Below are 24,504 nucleotides of genomic sequence, written 5' to 3' on the forward strand. Positions count from 1 at the left end.
GTCAAAAAGAAAATGAAAATTTGGACAGTAGATAAACTTTAAAGTAGATATGAAGGAAAATAAGTTAATGTACATGAGGAATACTAAAATCTATAAGAAAAATATCAAAATCCCCAAAGGAAAATATCAGTGAAGAACAAAAATTTCACCAAAAATTAAAAACTAGGAGAAAGAAATGTGATTCTTCATCAAAAACATTCCCAGGAATGCAGCTGCTCTGTGCTCTTCTTCCCCGACGCCTGCGCACCAGGCTTCTGTCTGGGCCCTAGTGCCAGCACTCAGTGCTGGGAGATCAGTGGGAAGGGTACACAGGGGCCGGCATCTGAGGTCGCTGTGCTAAGAAGCATTAAATTCATGTTTGCTTTGACCCACTAAGTGGATTTCCAGGACACTTTCCTAACGAAGTGACATGAGCCCAAATACATATATAAACCTGTTCCTCATAACACTGTAAGAGCAAAAAAAATGGGGAGGGAACTAAATGTGTCCATGTGATGGGATATGATTCATATAGCCAATTAACATGCTTGCAAAGAGTATTTTAAATGTGGCAAAATGCTCAAAATATAATGTCAAGTGAAAAAAAAAGCTGTATTAAAATTTTACTTAACTGTGATGTCAGTTCGGTCACCTGTCTAGTTCTGTATATTTATGTGAATAGAAAAAAAGTGAGAAGTAAATATACCAGGATGTAAGTAATTATCTCGGGGTGATAGCATGAGTTACTTTGATCTTACCTTTTATACTTCTTTGCATTTTCCAGAGTTCCTACAATTCAGAAAAAAATTAAATCCTAGTTTTATAGAATAGTTCTGAGGATGTAGACATTGCTTGCAATGAACTATATGGGGTTGGCCTCAAGGCTCTTGTCTTGATTGTTCCAGGAAGCCAAGGAATGCCAGGAATGCCAGGCCTGAAGGGTGTCCCAGGCTTCCCAGGACCTCTAGGCAAAACCGGACTGCCCGGGCCACCAGGGCTGCATGGCTTCCCGGGAGCTCCTGGCCAGGAGGGGCCCTTGGGGCTGCCAGGCGCCGTAGGCCATGAAGGTAAGGGTCCCAACCTCCCATCAGCGGGTCAGAGCTACCCTCCTACCGACCTGTGCTTCAAGGATCACCCCCACCCAGGGCAGCAGGGGTTCCGGAAGTACCCTGCATTGCAGGGCTTAACAAACAGAAATTTATTCTCTCCCGGTCCTGACTGGAAGTCCAACGTCAAGGTGTTGGCAGAGTTGGTTCTTCCTGAGGCCTATCGCACTGGCTGCCTTCTCTCTGCAGAGCGGCTGGGGGACGGCCACGGCAGTACTGAAGGAAGTCTATGTTAATTGGGCACCATCCAGGGTTGAGCCAAGTTTTCTCATTTGCCATAGTCAGGTGACAACTTCACCTAGGACCATTCTGGTCAACACGAGGAAACCTTTGTGTGCCACACAAAGACTCCATGTAAGCCAGATGCTCGCCCACTCACAGGCCCAAGGCTTCCCCCGTGTGTAGCCTCAACTGTGTCCAAAAACTGGGGGCTCCGCCCAGCTGGGGCAGATGCCCCAGACACCATGACACCCACTGGTTTTATGGTACTCGAAATCCTGGGCTGGAGATTTGGGGCCTTCTGTGTCAGTGTTCATAGGCCTTGCCAGTTGTCAAATGTGGAACGCCAGCTAAATACAGAAGAGCATTGCATGGCTTGTAAAAATCTGTGTGAAAGCCCTGCCCTCAAGGAGCCTACGGTTTAGCTGGGGAGAGAATTACACACGTAAAAGGCTTGCATTTGGCCAGAGCCAGCCAAAGGAATGACCAGACCCTGACCCTGAGGCTCCTGGTCTCCATGGGAGCAGGGGAGCTAGGCAGGCTGGAACAATCTTGGGAGAAGGGGATGAGACGAGCCAGGCATGGAAGAGGGGCAGCACTGGAACAGGGTCCTTCCCAGGAGGAATAAGGCAGGCAGAGGCGGGAATGCCCAAGGAAAGCTTTGGCCCTGTGATCCCCCACACTGGCCAGGGGAGAGAGCTTAATCTCAGGAGGGGACTGGTGGTCTGAGGAGGGAGATTGGGCCAAAGTTCAGAAGGCGCTGGATGCTGAGCTAAGGAGTTAACATCCTCTAGGTAAGGGAGCTGTTGGGGGTTTTTAACAGAAGGGTGCATTAAGAAAGCTGGCAACTGTGCAGTGGGAGACTGAGGGAAAGTGGTTAGCTGGGCAGCAGGAGAAGCCGTAATGAGATAATAAGGTGGGAACGAGGGTGAAGGGAAGGGCAAGAGCAACCAAGTGGGCGGGTGCAGGTCCTCCCTAGAATTTAATCCCCAGGCTGCAGCCAGTGATGGCCAAGAGGAGCAGGCAGTCCAGGGCTACCCTCTGGGATCACATCTTGGCTTAGAATTGGCACAGCCTCCTATACCCATCTGATCATTCCACCAGTATAACTTCATTCCTTTGGCAAGAGGGCTTAAGTGGAAAAAATCAGATTTGTCTATGAGTCACATTTGCCTTGATTCCCACAGGTTAGCCTCCAGTTTTCAAAGAAAGACCTCGTTAGAAAGGCCAGCCCGGCAGGTTTTTTACGTACTGTGGCCCCTCCTTTAAAACTCACCTTTATAGTTATAGTTTTGTATTTTCCTTCTAAGAAGTTTTTTTTAATCAAAAAAGATTTTGTAATTAATGCCTTATAAGTATCATAAGAGGGATTTTCTCTAAGTGTGGTGTGTTCATTCTGTTGTTTTTTTCTTACCCTCTCTTGGACAGGTCTATCTGGAGATAGAGGGGACCCAGGTGACACAGGTGTCCCTGGCCCCTTGGGCATGAAAGGTGTCCCCGGTGATAGAGGTGATCATGGTTTCTTGGGTGAGAGAGGCCACCCGGGACCCCCTGGCTTTAAAGGAATAGCCGGAATGCCTGGTAACCCTGGACTAAAAGGTAACTGTATAACATGACAAGGAACTACCTCACAGGTCTCTGGCATTTTAAACTTGTACTTGGGACAGCTCTGCCAGGAGAGGATAGCCCCACGGGCCTGCAGACTGAAGGCCAGGGACTCTTCTCCGCCGGGAGGCATCAGGCCCTGGGAAGAGTGGCCCATACTGCTTAGGAGGAGTATGACCAAAGTGCCCAAAATGCTGATTTCTTGATTTACCAAGAGAGCAAATGCCTGAGGAACAGGACTTATTATCCAGAGGGGGAATTTGTGGACAAGCCCCTCAGGAGACTGGATTGACATCCAGAGGCTGACTGGTGAACAGGAACCAAGACGAAGGAAAATGCTTGGTCACCAGCATAGGGTTATTTGCGCACACACTGCGGCCAGTTTATCTAGAAGTGGAGCCCTCTGGCCTTTGACTATTGCAGGAGACACAGTGATCTGATTTTCCAGTGGTTCCTTGCCAGATCTCCATGCTGGGTGTGGTGTTAACACATGTTAACTTCTGGTGCCGCTTCTCACCTCTTCTCGGTGGGCCCGCAGACCTAGGTGATCCCCAGTTTTCCTTGTGTCTTTCTGCCTGACCGCTGTGCATTTGCCTTACATCTTCTCCCCAGTGGCCAGATGGCAGATGGGCTGATTCTATACCCCTCAGTCTGTACATAGGTCAGCAGGCAAGCCCCTGGGAAGTGGTATCCCACAAATCCCTATTTTAAGTCAAGAATCTTAGCAGGCAAACAAAGAAACAAAAAGAATCTTAGCATCTTCTCCTGTGAATTACTCTGTGGAGATGTCCTAGACGAGTGAGACTGAAATATCCATGCATTTATCCATGCCTAACCCAGGGTTTCTCTTGCTCCCTCTGCAGGGGAGAGAGGTTCGCCTGGGATGGATGGTTTCCAAGGCATGCTTGGGTCCCAAGGAAGACCCGGGCTTCAAGGAAACAAAGGAGAGCCCGGATTTTTCGGAGTTCCAGGGGTAAAGGGTCTGGATGGCTGGCCAGGTGTGAAAGGTATGCCTGCTTCTCTTAAAGTCTTTTGCACAGAGTTGAGACTCACTGTCATGGGTCTTTTAGGAGTCCAGAAACTTAGGCACTATTTAAAAAGACACAAACAAACTAATAAAAACCAGGAGTCTTTATTCCTGCCTCCACATAATGACAGCATAATAGAGGAATAATTCTAACTAAAGGTAACTTTTGAGCACAAAGTGATGGCAGCATTAAGAACCAACTACATAAGAAACCCATCCCACCACAGTTCTTCCATGTAAGCAAGGGGAGGTGAGACCAGGTGAAAAGCAGAAGGAATAAATTCTAAAGGAGGGGAATGCCGTTGGCAAAGGAGGGACACAATATTGCAGGTGGAGGGATGCAACACCGTGCCAAAGAGGTTGTGACCCACAGAAATGCGGCTGGTTCAAGCCCCGGCATGAGCAGGCCTCTCAGAACACCAAGTGTGAGGCTTCTCATTCAGGGTGTGTTACCAACAAGCCACGTTGTCGTGCCTTTTGTTCAAACACCTTTGTTCTGAAAGTATCATGGTTGTCTCTAAAAACTTAATTCCTAATAAAATATATGGGCAAGGCTGTGGAGAAATGGGAACCCTCTTATGCGGCTCACAGGAATGTAAAATGGTACAGCCAGTGTGGAAGGCGGTCTGGCAGTTTCCTGAAAAGTTAAATGTAGGGTCACCCAGCAAATCTGCTCCTAGGTGTGCACCCAAGAGAACTGAAAACTTAGGTCCACACAAAAACTTGTGCACGAATGTTCACAGCAGCAGCATCTAGAATAACAAAAAGTGGAAACATCCATCATGGATAAATAAAATGTGGTGTATCCATATAAAAGAAAATTATCCAGCAATAAAAAGTGAATGAAATACTGATACATGCTACAACATGGATAAAACTTGCAAACTTTATTGTCTGATTCCATGTATTATCCTGAAGTTAGATTATGGTGATGGTTGCCCAACTCTGAATACATTAAAAACCATTGAATTTTTCTTTTAAATGAGTAAATTGCATGGTTTGTAAACTATATCTCAATCAAGCTGGGGTTTTTTTGGAAATATAATTGTCCTTCAAAGAGTTAAAACTTTTACAAATTCTTAGAAAAATAGAAATTACAGTCTAGGGCACTGCTTTATCCAAGCTGTCTACTCATGCTTAAATGTTCAAATAATCTTTAGGTTAACTTAGGGTTTACACACCACTGAACAAAAACTGGTATTTTAAAATTAAATTTAAAATGAAGTTACACTTGGATTCTACACCGTTTTTTTTTTTTTTTCTGGCTCCATTACACATTTTCCTCCAGCCTCCTTGGAATGAATAAACATGGGACGCCTGTTCCTTTGCTGGACAGCAGGTTCTCCAAGGACAGGAACAATTTATACCTTTGTTCCCCTCCATATCTAGCCCAGCACTACATACTCAATAAATGTTCAGTGTATGAAACTAAATTCTTTCCATTCAGATGGATCTCACCAGCTGCCCTCTCATCCAGTGAACACAGATTCTGGGACATTCTCAGCCTGAACCTTGTGGCACAATTGTCTGACTTGTCTACAGCCTCCCAAGCCCCCTGACCAGTTTATTAACTCCTTACATGTTCCCTTGTGACACCCCACCTGCTTACTTCCATGAGCTCCCCAGCTCTGGCGGACCTGTTGTGAATTTTGAGGCTCAGCCGGTGCCTGCAAGAAGGGCACTGAGCTGGCGTCCTTCCTCATTTCATCTTTCCAGTTTGTGATCCAGTTCGATTGCTGTCTCACCAGAGTGCAAATAAAAAACGCTCCCTCACATTCTGCATTACCCTATCACTCTTGTCCCTGCGTTATCCGGGCAGCATTGCTGTGGAGAGCAGGTCCTTCCATCCCAATGTGCTCTGTGCCCACACCTCCACTACAGAGAAGGGAGGGAGAAGGGCGCGAAGACGGGCACTGTGTGTCTCCCACTCTCAGGATTCCAGGTCAGGAGGTGCATGCCGCCCCTCCGCTCAGAGCCTCTCAGGGCTCGGGTTTTGAAGGAGAGCAGCAGCTGATAGTCCTTCTCAACCTGTGTTTTTACGCCTGGTCTAGAGGTCAGGTGAAATGACTGCATTCTCTTCCCTTCTAGGAAACCGAGGGGAACCAGGCCCCCCAGGACCACCTCCCATCATCCTGCCAGGAATGAAAGACATTAAAGGGGAGAAAGGAGATGAAGGACCTATGGGTTTGAAGGGCTACCTGGGCCTAAAAGGTGAGGTGTTGCTGAAAGGCCCAGTCTGACCTTTGAGCTGTCAGACCTGTGGAGGTTCCTGTCCCTCCCTGCCCAGCCCCATGCCCACCCCTGTCTCTCTGAGTCTAAAGGAGCAGCAGCTACTGCACCAGAGGTGCACAGAGGTGCCCCTGTGCCTGACACCCTGACATCTCCACACGTGGACTCACGGGTGGTTCTTCGAGGCCTGATTAGCCTTGCCGTCCCATTTTAAGATTTGCAGCACTTGGGACAGCAAAGTCGAAAGCTTGGGGAGGGCAGATGCCGCGTCCTCACCAGGGCATCGCATTCTGTGTCTCCCTGCAGGCCTTCCAGGAATGCCCGGGATCCCTGGGCTGTCGGGCGTCCCTGGGCTGCCTGGCAGGCCCGGCTACATCAAAGGAGTCAAAGGCGACATCGGAGTGCCCGGCATACCCGGTTTGCCAGGATTCCCTGGTGTGCCTGGTTCCCCTGGAATTACAGGGTTTCCAGGCTTCACAGGAAGTAGGGTAAGTGGGTGCCTTTCATCCCACATCTCCTTGTCAACTCCTGTCCCCTTGCTTGTTGACCAGAGGGCCATGGCCCAGCATTTATGGTGTATGAGTGGTCAAGGCAAAGGTGCAGAGTTTGAGCCACAGGCTGTTCGTGGTCCCTGGGTCAGCGTAAGGAAGCACTGCTCATGCCCACACCAGTGGTGACCGGGGTGCCACCCATACCACTGCTGCCCTTTTGTGGGCTTCTGTTGGGTGAAGCATGGTGTCTGCATCCAATAAAACTTGAATTTCTAGAGATTTGAGCTCTAAACTAAGCACATGTGTGACATCAGCACTGAAAACCCAGTACTGAGTCATAGCCTGGGAGGACATCTGCCCTGCCATTTACTCTTTCTCAATACATGTCTTTCGAGCACTCACTATATTGGAGGCACCATGTTTCCATGCTAACAGTGGTGTACCCTGACCCAAGAAGGGCTCTCACCTCTCCACACTTGTGTCCTCATCTATAAAATGCGGGTAGTAGCTTCCTGGCAGTTTTGTTGAGTGCAGTATAGATGGTATATGTAACATGGTATGGACTGGCTCTCCATAAATTATATGTCATGGAATTCTCTTTTTATCCCCTTTCATTTAAAAGATATACCCTCACAGTCCTCAGCACACAACTGACCCATTTCTGGCATTCACAAAGAGATCAGCACATTTGGGGCAGATCAGAAGGTCTGGCCACCCTGCAGTGAACCGTTAGCAACAGGCTGTGGCTTAGCCTTCTGTCCAGCCTACCCTGGTGTACATGAAGTCCTCAGAATTCTTCAGGCAACTTCTTTCCATCACTCCCAAAATCTATAGCTGAAAGGATCTCATACCATCTTGTGTGCAGCTAGTCAGGTCAGTTTCAAAAAGATGCACGTGTCTACTGAAGAACACATGTGACAATGTTCCCAGCAGCTTTATCCGTGACAGTCAAAAACTGGGAAACATCAGCAGGGAAGAGAATAAACAAACATCGTATGTTCAGACAGTAGACTAGTGTACAAGAGTAAAATGAGAATTATTGAAAAATGCAAAAACAAAATGAATGTCACAGACTTTACGTTGAACAAAATAAACCAGAAACAGGAAGTACATTTGATATGATTCCATCTTTATGACAAGACTTATTTGATAGAGGCAAGTTAGAAGAGAGGCAGGATTATTGAGTAGGAAAGGGCACAGGGGAACTTTTTACAGTGCTGAATGACCTCTGTCTATCTGGTTGTCACATGAGTAAGAACTGATTGAGCATCTAAGATGAGTGCACTGCACTGTAAGTTATGCCTTAATAAAGCAGGCTTTAAGAAAGAAAAATAGAGCATTTTCTAAACAAGGGCACATCTTCCCCACTCCTCCCACAAAATGGGGCTTCATTAATAATTGAGAGACACAAGTTAAGCCATGCTAGGAAAGGGCAGTTCTGAAGTCCCAGGTTGATGCTAAAGGAAAGATCAGAGGAAACAAGGTTGGCCAGAACTCCCACCCTCCCTGTGAGGCAGAGGCAGGCACTTTAGAGGGTAACACCGTGGTTTCTTTGGGGTCACAGAGTAACCCAAACATCATCACAATCTCATTATCAGCAATGATCATCGTGTAGGAGAAGGCTCTCTCCACAGATGGACGTGCATAACCATGTGATATAGAGTAAGTCTGGGAATCTGGCAGCCCAAATCAGTATCCCAGTTCTGCTGCTTAATTAGCTTAGTGCCTCAATTTCCTCATCTGTCAAATGAGAAATAATAGCACCTACTTCATAGGATTGTTTTGACACTTAAAAAGGTCTTGAGATGGGACCCAACGTGTTCACCTATGGAGAGCCTGGCAGAAGGTGAGGATGCAATCAGCCGTGGTTATTCTCAACACCATCATGACCATGATCTGTATCAGTGATGCCAATAATTTCAATAAAGCTGCCAAGTTTGTTTCATATTTACTACTTTACAATGTAGTAAGAAGGGGTAAGCAAACTACCTACTATATTGCACTGAAAAAGCTTTAGGAGTTTTCTACAAAGTGATGACAACACAAAAAAAGGTTTGTTTTTTAGACAGGAAGGGAGGGAGGGAGGGAGGAAGAGAGGCAGCGAAATATCAACTAGTTGGCTCTCGCATGCTCCCCAACTGGGGACCAAACCTGCAACCTAGTCATGTGTCCTGACTGGGAATCCAAACCCTGACCTTTTGCTTCAGGACACAGTGCTCCAACCAACTGAGCCACACCAGCCAGGGCTTGGGTGTTGTTTTTAGCCTATCAAATAGTTGTATACACTACTCTTCAAAGTTACAAACATTTTATGAACAGCCTTTTAAGATGGTTCTATGTTTGACTCTAGGGTGACAAGGGTGCTCCAGGGAGAGCAGGTCTTTACGGAGAGGCTGGCCCCACGGGTGATACTGGTAAGTGTTGCTCGGACAGGGAAAATATGGCCTCCGCAACCCCAAGCATTCTGGGAAAATGTGGTGATGTCCGATCTGCAGATGCTATTAGTTTTTTTGAAGCAAATTATTATTAAGAACATAGGACAACAGAAGTTGCGAAACTAACCACATCCCAATAGGAAGATCTGTTCTCAACCCTCTTTTTTGGCACAAACAGGTGATATTGGAGACACTATAAATTTGCCAGGAAGCCCAGGCCTGAAGGGGGAACGAGGCATCACTGGAGCACCAGGTACCTAAGTCATTTTCCAGCCTTTCCTCTCAGCAACAGCCCTGACCCCTTCTCTGTGTCATCGCTTATGACCCGGCTTGCCAAATCTATCACTATTTGGTAAGCACTATGGATCGTGTTATAGGGAATGGTTTGAGGTCTCCAAGCCCCGCGTGCAAGAGAGACTCTGAGATTTTTAATTAAAACTGAAGACAAAGTCAGGAAATCTCTCTCTGGCTCTTCCTGAAAGAGAAAATAGTCGGAATTAACATTCCTAAAAATCAACATTTTATGCGGCCCATAAAATGAGTGTCATGGAAAAGAAGCAGAGCCCAGGCTTCTGGGACACATTACAGGGCAGGAAGCAAATGATCCGGTGACTGGAGCTTCTTGTAAACAGTGACGGGTCGAGAAGAAAGCTCAGTAGGAGTCGGGCCCATCTCTTGAGTGAGACAAGAAGGGGTAGCTCCCCAGCCGTGTGTGCACTGGGGGGCCTCATGTGGCACAGGCGCTCATTCCTCTTCTCAGAGCATCCCTGAAGTTCTAGGTCAAAAGTCCTGCCTGTAATCATATGCCAAGGGACTTGGAATATCCTATCACCAAGTGATAGGATAATGCCTTCTTCTGCGGATCTTATCTTCGGGGGCCCCACACTGCTTAAGGTGCCTGGAGCACCGAGTCTTTCTAGGGACAATCCTGGTGGAGGGGCGGGAAGACTCTGTTCATGTGATTGGCCAATGGGGAGGATGCTACACTGGTTCTTTATCTAAAATGAGCTCCAGAATGGAAAGGGAGGATCAGGCTAGCATGGGATCAGAAGGCTACCACTCAGGATTGGGCAGCCTCATCTACTAGCCTCACTGGACTCACGTGGATCTAGAATTTGGTTTCCTGATGACTCTCCTCAGTCACAGGGTAGCCCAGTCTGCTGAGCCTTCTGGCTCTTGGCTGGCTGGATCTCCTGTCCTAAATAATTACTTTGGCAGTTTGGTTTATAATAGCAGAAATGTGAAACCATCTTTGCCACATGTCATTTGTGCAACTGAAAATGTGTCCCGGAAGAGAAGTTACTTTCCCCCAAGAATTATGGCTGTTACCCCTGGATGTTTAGGTTGTCATTTAGCTGTGGGCCCAGGAAATAGAACCTCCCACTCTGCCCGTCGCCAGGGAACTGTATCACAGGGACAGAGGGGCAGTGGCAGTTTATCAACCATCCCTGGAGGTGTCCCGTTCACCCTAAGACAAGCGAGTGTGCCTGAGTGAGGTCGACCACAGAGCCTGCCCTGTACAGCAGAGGGAGTGGGTGTGGAGACCTGGGTCAGATCAGCTCCCAGACATGGGAGGCTTTGGGGAGCTGGGGATTAGGCCCGGTCTCTCAGAGGACAAAGTGACAAGCTACTTTGGACTCACTCAATTTGAAAGGAGATGATGGCAGCAGTTATGAAAGAAGATGCATTGGGTAAATAGGGTTTTGAGGAGATTTTCAAAGCAGTCAAAGAATCAATAAAAAATAAGCAAAATTTCTTAGGTGGTTTTTCTTCAAGACCACAAAAACATTAGTAGTATTTTGTCTATGCAATAGCTTCATAGATTTAAAAAAACACTGGACAAAAGTGATTGTGTGGAATTCAGGTCAGTCTGAAGTGTTGAAATCTTCCAGAATACCAGAAATCACCAAAACATTGGACAGAGAATATTGTCACTAACGTGAAGGTGGCACTTCTTTATGTCTGCCCAATGACCACCTCAGGTGCTTGTTAAAATGCAGATTTCAGGCCTTACTTCAGACCTGCTAAATCACCTCTGGGAGAAGCTGAAACATCTGCATGTTCAACAAATCCCCCAGAATTCCATGGCACGTTACATATTAGAAACCGCTCAGATCTTGGCCGAGTGGCTTGGTTGGAGCATCATTCCATACACCAAAATACTGCAGGTTCCATTGATGTTCAGGGCACACACCTAGGCTGTGGGTCTGATCCCCAGTCAGGGTGCATACAGGAGGCAACAGAGTGGTGTTTCTCACATTGATCTTTCTCTCTTTCACTTCTTTTCTCTCTAAAATCAATATACATATCCTTAGGCAAAGGTTGTTTTTTTTTTTTTAAACACTCTAATAAGGGCTTTGATTAGTTATCTATTGATGTTTAAGAAGGGTACCCAAAATACAGTGGCTTAGAACATCAGCAAGCAAGTATTATCTCACACGTTTTCTGAGGGCCAGGAATTCGGGAACAGGGTGGTTCTGACGTGGGTCCCTCGTGAGATTCCAGTCGTGAGGTCAGCAGGGCCGCATCTTCTGAAGACTGGGCTGGGGCTGGAGAATCCGCTCCAAGGTGGCGCTCTCACATGGCTCTTGGCGGGAGGCCTCAGCTCCTCAACAGAAGGGCCTTTCTCAGGGCTGCTTGGGTGTCCTCACAACTTGTCGGGGCTTCCTGCAGAGCAAGCGGTCCAAGAGGGATGACAAAGGGAAAGTAAGGGTGAATTTTATGTCCTGGGCTTGAAGTGACACACCATGATTTCCACAGTGTCCTGCTGGTGCCCTATTCAGTGTGGGAGGAAACTGCATGAGGGTGTGACTACCAGAACGTGCCAGCTTGCAGGCTGCTGAACACAGGCTCAGAGGGAAGAATTAGGTTAAAAATTAGTTGATGAAGGTACATCTTTAGATGCTCAGCCCCATTCACAACAGAAGTGCCAAGGATGGTGTGGAAGCACCCTTCAGCTTGCACCCCCTTGAACCCTACAAGCATTAAGCCCCAATTTGATGCAATGTCTGTGGTTTGTTCCAAGCAGTAAATCTGTGGTTACAGGTCTAAAGGGATTCTTTGGAGAGAAAGGAGCAGAAGGTGACATCGGCTTCCCTGGGATAACAGGCATACCAGGAGCCCAAGGCCCTCCTGGTCTTACAGGGCAAACAGGTAAAATCTCTTAGAGTCACACAGACTTCCTCCAGCACACACACTCCCCTGGGCATGGCTTAACGGTGCAGCGGCCGGCCGGGCAGAGTACCACTGAGCCTCCAAACCTCCAATACCCCAGAACAAAGGCAGCCAGTTTCACCAAGGACCTGTCTGCTATAATCACACCTCACCCTAGGAAGCTGGCTCCTACATGTTGCCCATTCACCTCGCTCTGCCTTAGGACCAAACGCACGGAAACAATCAACCTAGCTGGGGGGGTGGGGGGGCTGGGTGGCCCAGTGTCTGTCTCTCCCTAAACACAGATTAAGTTCTTGTTGTGGATTCTCTTTCATGAATTTGCAAAAGTAGAAATTCCTTTGGGGACCCAAGTTCATGACAGAAAGCAAACTGTGAATTAGTTCCATGGTTTTTGGTTTATTGCTGCTTTTGTTTTGTTTTACTTTTCACCCCGGAACTGTGATTCTGACAGACTAATCCTGAAGGGCTTGTTTCGTGGGTTCCCTCCAAAGTTATATTTGGGTGATAGGATGCGACTAAAAAAACACAAGCTGTTCTCTCTTTGGCAAGGCTGAGGTAACCCCACTAAAACTGAATGTGGGGTCCAAAGCCACATGTGTTCTCTGCTTGAAGGGAAGCTGGTCCTTTCCCGAAAAGCACCCCCTGCTGTCCCATCCAGGCAGGACGTGGAGGCCAGACAGGTAGGCCTCTCCCAAGGTCTTCAGGGTTCCTGTGTTCAACCTGTGGATGTGTCCCCCTGTCCCCAGGCTTTCCAGGACAGGCAGGCCTGCGAGGGCAGCAAGGAGACCCTGGCCGGGTTGGAGTGCCCGGCGAGAAAGGAGATTATGGCTGGCCAGGTATTCCAGGCTTACCAGGTAAGACCATTCCCTCTTCACAGACACAAGTACAGAGTGTTTCAAAAACAGGTTTGCCAGTCGAGGAGAGGCCCCATTAGCCAGGTTGGCCTCTCTCCACACTGCTTTCTGTAAGGCTGTGTGAGGGAAAAGGCAGAGGTGTGCGAGACTTACTGTCCCCACAAAGCACGCCGAGAACCGGGTCTGCAGCTGCCCAAGCCCATCGGGAGAGAGACAGACCGTCAATCTGCAGAGGGGCTCCCCGCCCAGAACAATGAGTGAAAACTGCCCAGAAGCCTTAGGGCCCACTCCTTGGTCAGCACACGGGCAAAGGCAAAGGAGGGGCCAGAGGGACAGACATGACGTTGTTCCACCACAGGCTTCCAGGCTTCCCACTGAGAGGGGTCTGGTGGAGCCCTCGGCGGGATTTAGAGAGTTGTGCACCTGACCTGGACAGGCCACTGCTCAGGGGACAGGTCCTGGGTGACCTGAAAGGGCCCCCGATCAAAGCTGGCCAGGCCCATGGTCATGGGTGAGTCCTCAGCTGCTCTGTTGCTCCACAATGCTACATCACAGGAAGAATTGCCGCCTGTGTCCCTCGTCCTACTTTAGAAACACTTGTCCTCGAGAATCCAGAGGAAATGGACCTAATGCCAGGCTACTGGTCCCAGGCAAATTTTAGAAACCAAATATGTCCAGTGACTCAAGCTCCAAGAAGAGAAACAGAATAACCATGCCTCAGCTCCCTCCTGGCTCTAATGAGTCTATAAGGATTTTAGGAAATCAATCTTTAAGTTAAAGATTTAAAGTTTAAGTTTAATGGTTCTCGCAGGTGACATAGAAGTGACTCATTTACATGTCAGACTATACGCTGGACTGCTTCCTGTTTGTGGGGGGTTTGAATAAATCGGATGGGTGACCATATCATAGCAAATGAAAACATGTATGAATTAGTGTAAGGGTTGTTTTCTTTGCTCTCCCATGCATGAAATAACCATGAGTGAAACCCACACAGGTTTACCAGGCATCCAAGGCATTGGTGGATTACACGGCTTGCCAGGCACCAAAGGCTCTCCAGGATCCCCAGGTACCCACGGCATTTGCAGGCACAGGGCCACACAGCCACACAGCCATAACCAGCAGAGGGTGGGGGATGGGGGAATGGGAGGGCCATCTAGGATGCAGGCTGTGGTGGGAGCAGTTCAGAGAGCAGGACAGCCCCGTGAGGACTGCTCGATCATCCCTGAGGCCATGTGGACTCGGGATCCCTGTGGTTCTGCAGACCACAGAGGTGTGATCCCTGAGAATCTATCCCCTTCAGTCAGAGGTTGTGTTGAACAGGCCCATCAGACTTTTGGAGAGAAAGAAGCAAAGGTCTTGCTTTTTCAGCAGCATCTGTAGTCTTGCATTTCATTGACAAAGGAAAGACAGCTGGTGCCCAGCCTGTCCTGGGGCTGTGCTTGTACTTTGAAACAGATAACACTGTCTTAGGCAGCTTGGGCTGCAGTAAACAGACGGCGCGGGGCGGGGGGGTGGGGCGGTCCACACAACAGACATTTATTTCTCACAGTTATGGAGATGAAGTACGAGACCTAGGCATCAGTAGGGCCTGGTTCTGCGGAGGGCCCTCTTCCTGGCTGGCAGACGGCCACCTTCTCGCCATGCCCCAATGGTGGAGAGAGAAAACAAGCTCTCTGGAGTCTCATAAGAACACTCATCCCATCATGGGGCCCATTCTTGTGTCCTCATCTAAACCCAGTCACCTCCCAAACACCCTACCTCCAAAAACCATCACATTGGAAATTAGGCCTTCAACATAGGAATTTTGGGGACACAATCAGTTCAAAGCAATGGTGTACCAGTCTCAGACTGTGGGACACCGAGGCCACACAGTAAGCTGAAATCACCACAACTGCCTTCTGGTCTTCTATATTTGAGTCACACTGAAGAGCATTCCTGTTCTTTCACTTTGCGTGGCTGAAGATGCTGATGTCGCCTCTGTTTAACCCTGCCGCAGGTGAAGACATCCATGGAGACCCAGGTTTCCCAGGTCCTGCTGGGGACAGGGGGGAGCCAGGAGAGGCCAACACCCTTCCAGGCCGTGCCGGAGCCCCAGGACAAAAAGGGGAGCGAGGAGCTCCAGGTGAGGCTAGACACTCCCAGCATTACTGTTGGCATAGCTGGAACCCAGTATGTTGTTGGGTGGCCAGAGTGGGAGAGATACAGAGTCTTGCTTGTCAGTTCACCTGTCTGCCCCAAGAGTCCCTCGAGGGTAGAGATGAGACTCAGCATGGTAGGAAGAGAGGGAAGAGAGACCTTGATTCCACGCAGTGCATGCAATCCTGGCCCACAGGCAGCACTCGCAAAACATCACAACATCTATATCACACCCCATGTATTCATATCTGATTCATGTAGCATGCTGCTCAGACTCTGCAGATGACAAGAGATAACAGTTTCCATAAGAGCGGGAACTAGCTCTCTTTCATTCCTTTGTGGATATACCAGCTAAATGCCTGGCATAGAGTAAGTGCTCAATATTTGTTCAAGGCTAAATACTGTGAAACTGTAGGGTAACTCTCTTTGACCTCCATTGAAAAAGCTACGCATGCTCCAAGATACCTCTAAATTACCTGAAATAGCCCTATTACACGTTCACCTGTGCAGCATTAGTTTCTCAGAACTCTCTGGTTGTACTGTGCAGCTCCTACTCCGTCAAGGGGATGTGGGACATACCTCAGGCTCCCAAAGAGTCCTGAAGCATAGTGTCTCTTTTTTAAATCTGTTATTCCCTTACAAGGCCCTCGTCCTACGTGAAAGTCACAGTACCCAGTGATCTGGGGGTTTCTGAGTGGTCCTAGAGGCCAGAACAGACCCTTTATTGTGTCCACCAGGCCGCTGTGGATAAGGAAAGGTGACTTCCACTCGTGACATTTGCAGATGGCTGGTCAGAAGTCACACTCTAAGAATAGGGAAATAATGTCAGCCTGTTGTCATCCCTTGCATGAGTTTCAGAAGCTCAAATTTGCAGCCTCAAGTATTTCTGTTCAGGCTTTGGATCATGATTTGTCATTGAGTTTCGCAAGATGGCCCTTTCATCAAACTTTCATTAAACAACGGTTTTTATTTCAGTACTTAGGAAGATTCATGGGGGCCACCAAGAAAATGGAGTTATTTTGACCCTGATCACAGCAAACTAATTCCTGCTTGTTCCACGTGTTCAACAACAGAGGCCTACTCACTGTAGTTAATTAAGTTCATCATGTTTCTGTGGGAACCTGGCCAGTCTGGATCTTCTAACTCAAGAGTTTTTGCCATTAGTCACTGCCACTCACCATCTGTTTTACTTTCTTTGTGACAATAGTTAGAAGCAGCTCACTTGGTATCATTTTATATCAAATTATAGATGGCGGCTGTTTAATCCCCTCAGTCTAGTAAACGCACTTGCTTCGGCCTGTCATTGGCAAGACCAGGGCAACACCTTTCTAAATGCTTCCCCTGGTATCTGCTTCTTTGTACCGCCCGGAAGCTGCATGAACAGGGTCCCGTCCCCCATGCTAGGTACCACAGCCTCCCAATGGGAACGTCTTTTCCTGTTGTTGATGAATAGCGATTAGTTGTGAAGCCACATGGAGGATGCAGAGACCACATCTCACAAATTTTCACTGTGTTGTCCCAACTCACTCCTTCCTCTACATTAGAGATGATGGTCCCTGGATACCCTGACATTGATTTTTTGCAGCGTTCTAGTCCCAATCTCTGAGTCCCCAGACCTTGAGGGAAAGCAAATACTAGTGTGGCACTTAAGGGAGAAACTGGTCTCCTTCCCTGCGGGCCATTTATCCTGCCACCGCCTGGGCAGCACCCCGCCCGCCTGGCACGGATGGGCCCATCGACGTCGTGTTGGCTGCAGCACAGGGAGGGACGGGATTCCCACAGATTTCCTCCTGTGAGGATTGTCCTCCGTGGTTCGTCCTCTGTTCCTGCCAGAGGGCTCCAGACTGGACTCAAATACCGTCGACTCTTGTTCCTTGCAGCAGTTACCTGCTGCAGATGTGGAACCGAGGGACTCTGGTGGAAAGGCAGGGTTTGGTTCCTGCGAGCCCCAATGTTCATCAACTGATCAGTACATAATCTTGTTTTATGTGTATTTCTGTTTAAAAACACCTTATTCACTGTAAATTGTTGATTCATTAACATTGACCTCAAGCCTAAAGGAAGCTCATCGAAACACACGTTTTCTCCATGAGGCACCTCACAGCCTGTGTGAGCTTGGGAACACTAAACAGCACTTCAGCGCAATGCTTGGGGGCCAGTGTAAACAGTGAAACCACCAAGAAGCCCAAACGTGCAAAAAACCTGACACTAAATAGACATAAAAAGGATGCTGTTTGCATTCTAAGTTGAATCAGGGACCTCAGCTAGGACTCAAATATTCTGTCTCTCCTGCTTGCCCAGGAATGCCACAAGTATTGATCTGGAGACACCGATCAACCTTAGTGAGTAGGCCAATGGCAAATACAGGCTTTGTGAGCGATGAGGATGGACTCTGCCCATAGCTGGGACCCCGGACACTGAAGAATAGCCACAGGGAGAATAGCCAATGTAGTGCAGAAGCCTCATCTCGCCAATACTAGAAACTTCTGTCCCATCACAAGGGCCAGCGGAGCCACACACCTCCTGAGAGGAACAATACCTCTCGGGTGACGCCGTCACAGCAGGCCTGAGGTGTCACACACGTAGCCACGCTGGCAGTCCCTATGGGACGAGGTCCCAGCAGAGGTGGGTCCAAGCGACCCTCTCGACAGCAGATGGGGCTGGTGGGCGTGGGGGCCACAAGGCCCCCGCCTCCCTGTACCCACCCCAAGAGCTGTGTTCGACATTCCATAGCCTCAGGGCCCTTTCCATCACTGCCTCTCCTTGGTGGCTGTGGTCCTGGACAGGTGAGTGTGTAAGGGAAACAATAGATTAAAAAGTCAGCTGCTGATACTAAAAGCAACTCCTTCTATTTCCCTCCTAAGGGGAACGAGGCCCAGTTGGGAGCCCAGGACTTCAGGGGTTTCCAGGCATCACGCCTCCTTCCAACATTTCTGGGTTGCCTGGCGACCAAGGGCCAGCAGGGATATTTGGCCTGAAAGGTAAGCAGCGCTCAGACTTCCGCGCATCGGAATCTCTTGGGGGCACACACAAAAGGCCAAACGCTGCACACTTCCCCCCCTGTGAGGTCCCTAGAAGAGTCCAGTTCACAGAGACAGAGAAGAGAATGGGGGTTGCCAGGGCTGGGGGAGGGGAGATGAGTTAATATTTAATGGGGACAGGGTTTCGGTTTGGGATGATACAAAAGTTCTACGATGGATGGTGGCGATGATTGCACAACAGTGTGGATGTACTTAATGCCGCTGAACCGTACACTTAGGGTGGTTAAAATGACAAATTTGTGTTGCCTATATTTTACCCCAGTAAAAAGAAAAAAGTCACCCAGTGTTACAGACTTGCCAAAGACCATCCCCTAAGCAGACGACTTTCTAACTGGCCTCCTGAGAGCCTCCCGGGCTCCAGGAGTCCTGCTCCCCGTGGCCACGACTGCGCCTTCCCCTGGTTAAACTCTCCTTGCTTGCGACTCCTGTCAATAGGTTATCCAGGCCCCGCGGGACCACTTGGGCCGGCTGCTCTTCCTGGAAGCAAAGGAGATGTGGGGTACCCAGGAGTTCCAGGAAACCCAGGCACCAAAGGATGGGTTGGAGACCCAGGACCCCAGGGCCGGCCTGGTGTGATTGGTCTCCCAGGAGAAAGAGGTAACTGTGCCCACACGAAGGGCTCCTGTCTTCTGGGAGGCTGGCAGCAGTGGCCAGAGATGACCGGAGCCCCCACCCAGGCAAGTGTGCTCAGTGTCCTGCTTGTCTCAAAGGGCCCAGAGGCGAGCAAGGATTCATGGGGAACATAGGACCCACGGGAAGCGTGGGCGACCGAGGCCCGAAGGGACCCAAAGGAGACCGAGGACTCCCGGGTAAGTGGCCATCAGCACAGCTGCAGAGCTGTCTCCTTAGATCGGCTGCCACCAGGAGTCGACTTCAGAACTATTCCTGCCCCTCCAGGCACGGGGACGCCCCTAAAGTCAGTCTTGGTTCTGTGACCCAAACCCTAAATTTCAAAGAGGAAAGCAAGATGGGGTCTGCAGACACTCCCACGGGGGAATGAAAGTAACCCTTGGAAGGGAAGGCACTGAGCAGCCTCTCAGATGAGTTATTATGACCCGTCTTCATCTCTAAAGGTCAGATTGTTCTAGAAAGCTCCAAAGTTGGTTTCAACAGGTTAGGGGGGGAAAAAAGGATAGAAATCACAGAAAGAAAGCAAGTGGTCCCCTGTGTCAACTGGCCTTCCTTTTCCCTTTCCAGGTACCCCCGGTGCTTTGGGATCCCCAGGGATTGCAGGAATCCCCCAGAAGATTACTGTCCAGCCTGGGCCAATGGGCCCACAGGGAAGGAGAGGCCCCCCGGGGGCACAGGGAGAGATGGGACCCCAGGGTCCCCCAGGAGAACCAGGTAGGAGTCCTGCTGTAGAGCCGCAAGGAAAAGGCTCCTTCCTTCTTTGCTTTGTTTTCACTTTTGTTTCCTTGCTGAAAGCATTTGTTAAGCACCGATGTCACTCTTTCCATGGCCCTCACACCTGTCCTGGTGAGTGCAGGTTTACGCGGGGCTCCAGGAAAGGCAGGGACCCAGGGAAGAGGCGGTGTGTCTGCCGTGCCCGGATTCCGAGGAGAGCAGGGACCTGTGGGGCACCAGGGGCCCGTCGGCCAGGAGGGTAAGTGATGGGCGAGGAAAGGGGGCAGTGGGCGGTGCGTTCTTCCGGGCCCCGCTGGTGGTCTGACCGAGGGACTGTGGTGAGCACAGACGGACGTGCTGAGATAAGCGGAGATAAGAGGCTGCCCCCCTTCTGCTCCAAAACGCCAGCTCGGCTCCTAGGACCCTCACTGCAGCCTTGGTCCTGGATGTGCCCCAAAAACACCTGCACCCAGCAGGGCACCTGAGCAGGACACCTGGCACAGAGTCTCCAGGACAGGCTGGCGTCGTCCCTTCCTCTGAGACACGTGCAGGGGCCTCAGAGAAGGAAGCAGTTGACATGCTTGAGAGACAAGATTCGGAAAGACCACAAGGCTTGAGACAATGAGCTGAAAGAAATCAATTAGATTAACAGGAGTCATTGTAAAATTGATTTCTTAAAATTATTTGTACTTGTACAGAAAGGAATAGGCCAGAAATGATAGCATGTCATGCCCAAAAAAATTTTTTGAGATTTATCATCCACCTGTGCTCAGTATGGTATGAGGCTGCATTATCAGCTCCCAGATCTCAGGATATAGCAATCAACTCCCCTCCAGATGGATTCGCCGATGGCCAGACTGGATAACATGGGGGGTGCACACCTGAAGACACTTATGGATAGATAGGCGCCATCCAGGCTAGGCACCCGGGACAGCACAGGATAGAGGGTGTCCTATGAGAAAGCGATGAGATGTGCAAACGTCCTTGCAGGGGGTGGGGAATGGGAAGGCATGATCAACCGGAACAGCCGACTTCAAACACTTGAAGAGTTGTCCTGTTGAAGGCAGGGGAGACGTTCTTCTGTGCTCTGAGGAGAGAACCCAGCCCCCCGAGTGGATATTTCTAACCCCAGGGTGGCCCAAGTGTGAATTGAACCACCTCTCCACAAGTGTCCTGGAAGGGATGCTTGGGGTAGAGGAGGCCTGTTTTTCACGGGGTGGGGAGGCTGAACTTAAATACACCTGGGGACCCTTCTAGGTGTTCTAGTTCTCGCTCAGCATCAGTGTATCTTGAGGGGAAAGGTCACGAGGCCGACTGAGTCTGTGCCCTTGTTCAGTGCCCTCCTTGTCATCATCCCATGCTTCCTGAGCAGAGGATGTGGGTCAGGTCCTCCCCAGGGTACTCTGGGTCTACAAGAGCAGAGCCGCTGACATGCCAGCCTCGGAAAAAAGCCAAGCGACCACTGTAAATGTCACCATGTGGTGTCAGCCAAGAGCTGGGGGCTGAGGTCTACATGACAGCTAAAAGGTGGCTGCTTTCTTGCGGACCCTAGGGGAGCCAGGCCGCCCAGGGACCCCCGGCCTCCCCGGCATGCCTGGGCGCAGCGTCAGCATTGGCTACCTCCTGGTGAAGCACAGCCAGACAGACCAGGAGCCCATGTGCCCCGTGGGCATGAACAAGCTCTGGAGTGGATACAGCCTGCTGTACTTCGAAGGCCAGGAGAAAGCCCACAACCAGGACCTGGGTAGGTACCACCCATCAGGCCCCCGAGGCCAGCTCATCTGGAGATGGTCAAGATCAAGTGGCCAAAGTGAGGTCCATGATCCTCTAAGGCAGATGAGGTTCTCCTCATCAAAGGCACTGGGCCCATTCACATCCCTGGGATTTCAGAAAAGATTAAAATGGCCTTTGATGCCCTCGGTCAGGACCATGGAGACCTGCCTTTAACTGGCCGGCACCTTCCACAGGCTCCTGTGACACCCAGCCTTGTGCTGGCCCCTCTCTGCCTGAAGGCCACCAGCTGTTGCACCTCCTTCTTGCTTTTTGCCCCAAGTTCTGTAAACAGGCGAGGGCCAGGGGGGCCTGGGAGTCACATAGAAGCCCCAGGAAAAAGGATATGTGGATCCGTGTGCTCCATCTATTCAAGTAAGCCTGGTTGCCAAAAGAAATTAAAATCACTTAAAAGCACACAGAAAATGTAGCAAGCATGCATTAAAAGCTGGGGCTTGTGCAGGGAGGGTGCCTTAGCCTGTGGTGTCTATGGTGGGGACAATGACTGGGGAAACCTGTCATGCTGAACCCTGATGATTTGTGCACATTCCTATCTATATGTTCTACTTGCATAATAAGCTTTCTTTAAAATGGGGCAAAACAAACAAGGGAAAAGGCCTAAGAAAGAGCTAGGACCAGAGCCAACAAGGCAGCCAAGGCTCTGGAAGGTGGAGCGTACATTTGGCTCTAAACACGTGAGCAGTCAGTGAGAAAAGGGAACTCTGCTCAGCTCATTCACTCCAGTCATAAGAAAGAGTTGATTTTTTTCCCAGAAGCAATAAAGTTATTTGCAGGTGAAGTGGCCAGAGTTCCTTGTGGGAGGGCATCGTGGGGTGTGGTGAGCTAGGCCCCCATCGTGGATGCCATCAGGGGTTCCCTGGGGCTAGTGCTGTAAGACTCCCCAACATGGGCCTTACCCAGGGTGCTATTCGTAAACACGGCGCTCCCTGCTGACCCAGCTCAGTCCAGAGGTGTGTGCAAGAACATCTACAAGGGCAGAGTTCAAGTGCCAGGGTAGTCTGTACCCCCCCAAGAGGATAAATGGCTTGGTCCCCACCCTCCAAATGGCCACTGGGGCAGGTCCCTGGCCTGGGACCTCCTGAGCCTGGCCGGACCTGGGGGAGCAGCTTCTCAGCCACACTCAGCTGTGACCTCCTTCCGCAGGGCTGGCAGGCTCCTGCCTGGCTCGGTTCAGCACCATGCCCTTCCTGTACTGCAACCCTGGGGACATCTGCTACTACGCCAGCCGGAATGACAAGTCCTACTGGCTCTCCACCACTGCCCCGCTGCCTATGATGCCTGTGGCGGAGGACGACATCAAGCCCTACATCAGCCGCTGCTCCGTGTGCGAGGCCCCAGCCGTCGCCATAGCAGTCCACAGTCAAGATGTCTCCATCCCCCACTGCCCAGCTGGATGGCGGAGCTTGTGGATCGGATATTCCTTCCTCATGGTATGTGGTACTTGCCAGCACTCTCTCAGAACATAGAGCCAGGTAGAAATCTAGTTCCTCTCCCCAGCTACACCCAGATGGGGAAGCAGCAAGAACAGCTGCCTTTGTAAGAATAATCAGCCAGCTGTTCAGGTTGTGCACCTGAACAAGAGTGAGTGAGGGGGCGAGTGAGACCTGGAATGTAGCCTGCACTTTTGCCTGCACTTTGTTGACTGAGCTACGTGCCTCAGCCTGGGGCTGCCTCCACCCGGAGGGGACCCATTCATTTGCCAGCCAGCCTTTGTAATTAGGATGAATTTGGCTTGTTATCCACCTTCCTAAGGAGAACACCAAAGGTAAAGGCCTTCTGGTTTATCTGAAAGCTAAACATAGGGAAGAATTTTATCTAGAATCCTAAGTAGCTTACTGTAGAATCTATCTAGAACCTAGAATGCCCTCAAGAAATCTCCAGTAGCTGGTTGGTTTAAAGCAGGTATGTGTATACTGATGAGGAAAATCCTGGAATACCAGTGTCAGATCACCTTTGGGTATAAAACAGGCTGCTAAGTTCTGGCCAGTTGACATTTAGTTTAACATTTAGGGAAGTAACTACTTAACTCCACCATTGTAGAGAGAGAGGAGAGTCCGGTGGGGGTGGTGGGTCTTCTATGTCATCTATATTGATTATGACTGTCACAGCTCCAGCTATCATGACTGCATGTCCAATGTGTTAAATATTTCATACATTACATTAATAACATAACGTATAAATTGATTCACAGAAACTCAGAGCCCTTGCTCAGCTTGGCTGCTCACAGCTCTGGGGCTTCCAGCCTGGCGCTTCCTCCTGGCCCCATCCCGGCAGCCCCAGGAGGCTCCTCTGGGGGGTCCTTCCCAAGACCACCTGGGCAGCTCCCAGGATGGCCTTGGCCCTCGCAGACCAAAGTGGAGCCTGAGATGCCTCTGGAAGATATGTCTGCTTCTCCCAGCCCATTTACAGTAAACAAGAACATGGTAGCTCTGGGTTAGAAAGGCTTCTGCATTCTGTGAGCAGAAAACTTTTCAAAGGTTTTTGGTTTTTTCTGGTCCCTGCCCAAATACATCACAGGACAGCCTCTTTTATTCTCTGCAAACTGCAGCTGAGGTATTCCTGTTCTAGATTAACAGGTCCTGACAACCCGCTCACCACTCAAAACTTGCTCAACCAAGCCAAGTGACATTTTTTAATGGATTAGCTTTGAGGTCTAGGGGCCTGCCATGCCCCTTCACAGAAGCTAAAAATGTGAAACAAACAAAACAAGAACTGGAAGGTGGCAAAGAAAACTCCATCTGACACTTGTCCTAGTCTCCCAGCCACGAGCTGCTCGATCATCTCAAGGGATTAATTACTTAATTAACAGTCCTCTGAATAAAAGAAATTGCACAAGTAGTACATGTTCATTGTGGAAAATTCAGCAAGCAGAGATTTTCTAAAAAGGAAACTAATGAAAATCACTCAAACTTACTTCCTTCTTCTTCATAAAGGTTAGCAGAGGAGTAGGGGGAGGTGTCACTTTTGGAGGGATTGCTTATTTTTAACTTACCCTCAGATGCTGACCCATATCCTAATTTTCTTTTTCCTTTAAAACAAAAGTTAACATTTCGGTATCCCCTCTGCCTGGCAA

At 49.5% G+C, this 24,504-nt stretch overlaps 1 protein-coding gene across 2 annotated transcripts in view; it reads left to right on the plus strand.

Moving 5' to 3' along the window:
• The window catches only part of COL4A2 (collagen type IV alpha 2 chain), a 195,307-nt gene that overhangs the window by 169,301 nt on the left and 1,502 nt on the right, over positions 1–24,504 (plus strand). For both annotated transcript variants that reach the window (XM_054574392.1, XM_054574391.1), the window contains exons 30-47: positions 885–1,046; positions 2,733–2,903; positions 3,773–3,916; positions 6,025–6,147; positions 6,472–6,653; positions 9,007–9,070; positions 9,270–9,344; positions 12,137–12,244; positions 13,012–13,119; positions 14,114–14,185; positions 15,116–15,241; positions 18,120–18,236; positions 18,732–18,893; positions 19,007–19,105; positions 19,494–19,640; positions 19,783–19,899; positions 21,193–21,384; positions 22,575–22,861. In XM_054574392.1, the coding sequence (XP_054430367.1) occupies positions 885–1,046; positions 2,733–2,903; positions 3,773–3,916; positions 6,025–6,147; positions 6,472–6,653; positions 9,007–9,070; positions 9,270–9,344; positions 12,137–12,244; positions 13,012–13,119; positions 14,114–14,185; positions 15,116–15,241; positions 18,120–18,236; positions 18,732–18,893; positions 19,007–19,105; positions 19,494–19,640; positions 19,783–19,899; positions 21,193–21,384; positions 22,575–22,861 (2,456 nt within the window). The remainder of the gene's footprint in view (positions 1–884; positions 1,047–2,732; positions 2,904–3,772; positions 3,917–6,024; positions 6,148–6,471; positions 6,654–9,006; positions 9,071–9,269; positions 9,345–12,136; positions 12,245–13,011; positions 13,120–14,113; positions 14,186–15,115; positions 15,242–18,119; positions 18,237–18,731; positions 18,894–19,006; positions 19,106–19,493; positions 19,641–19,782; positions 19,900–21,192; positions 21,385–22,574; positions 22,862–24,504) is intronic.

The sequence above is a fragment of the Pteronotus mesoamericanus genome, unplaced genomic scaffold, assembly GCF_021234165.1.
Source record: "Pteronotus mesoamericanus isolate MK-2021 breed Mesoamerican mustached bat unplaced genomic scaffold, CSHL_Meso_final contig_26, whole genome shotgun sequence".
In the NCBI taxonomy this organism is placed as follows: domain Eukaryota; kingdom Metazoa; phylum Chordata; class Mammalia; order Chiroptera; family Mormoopidae; genus Pteronotus; species Pteronotus mesoamericanus.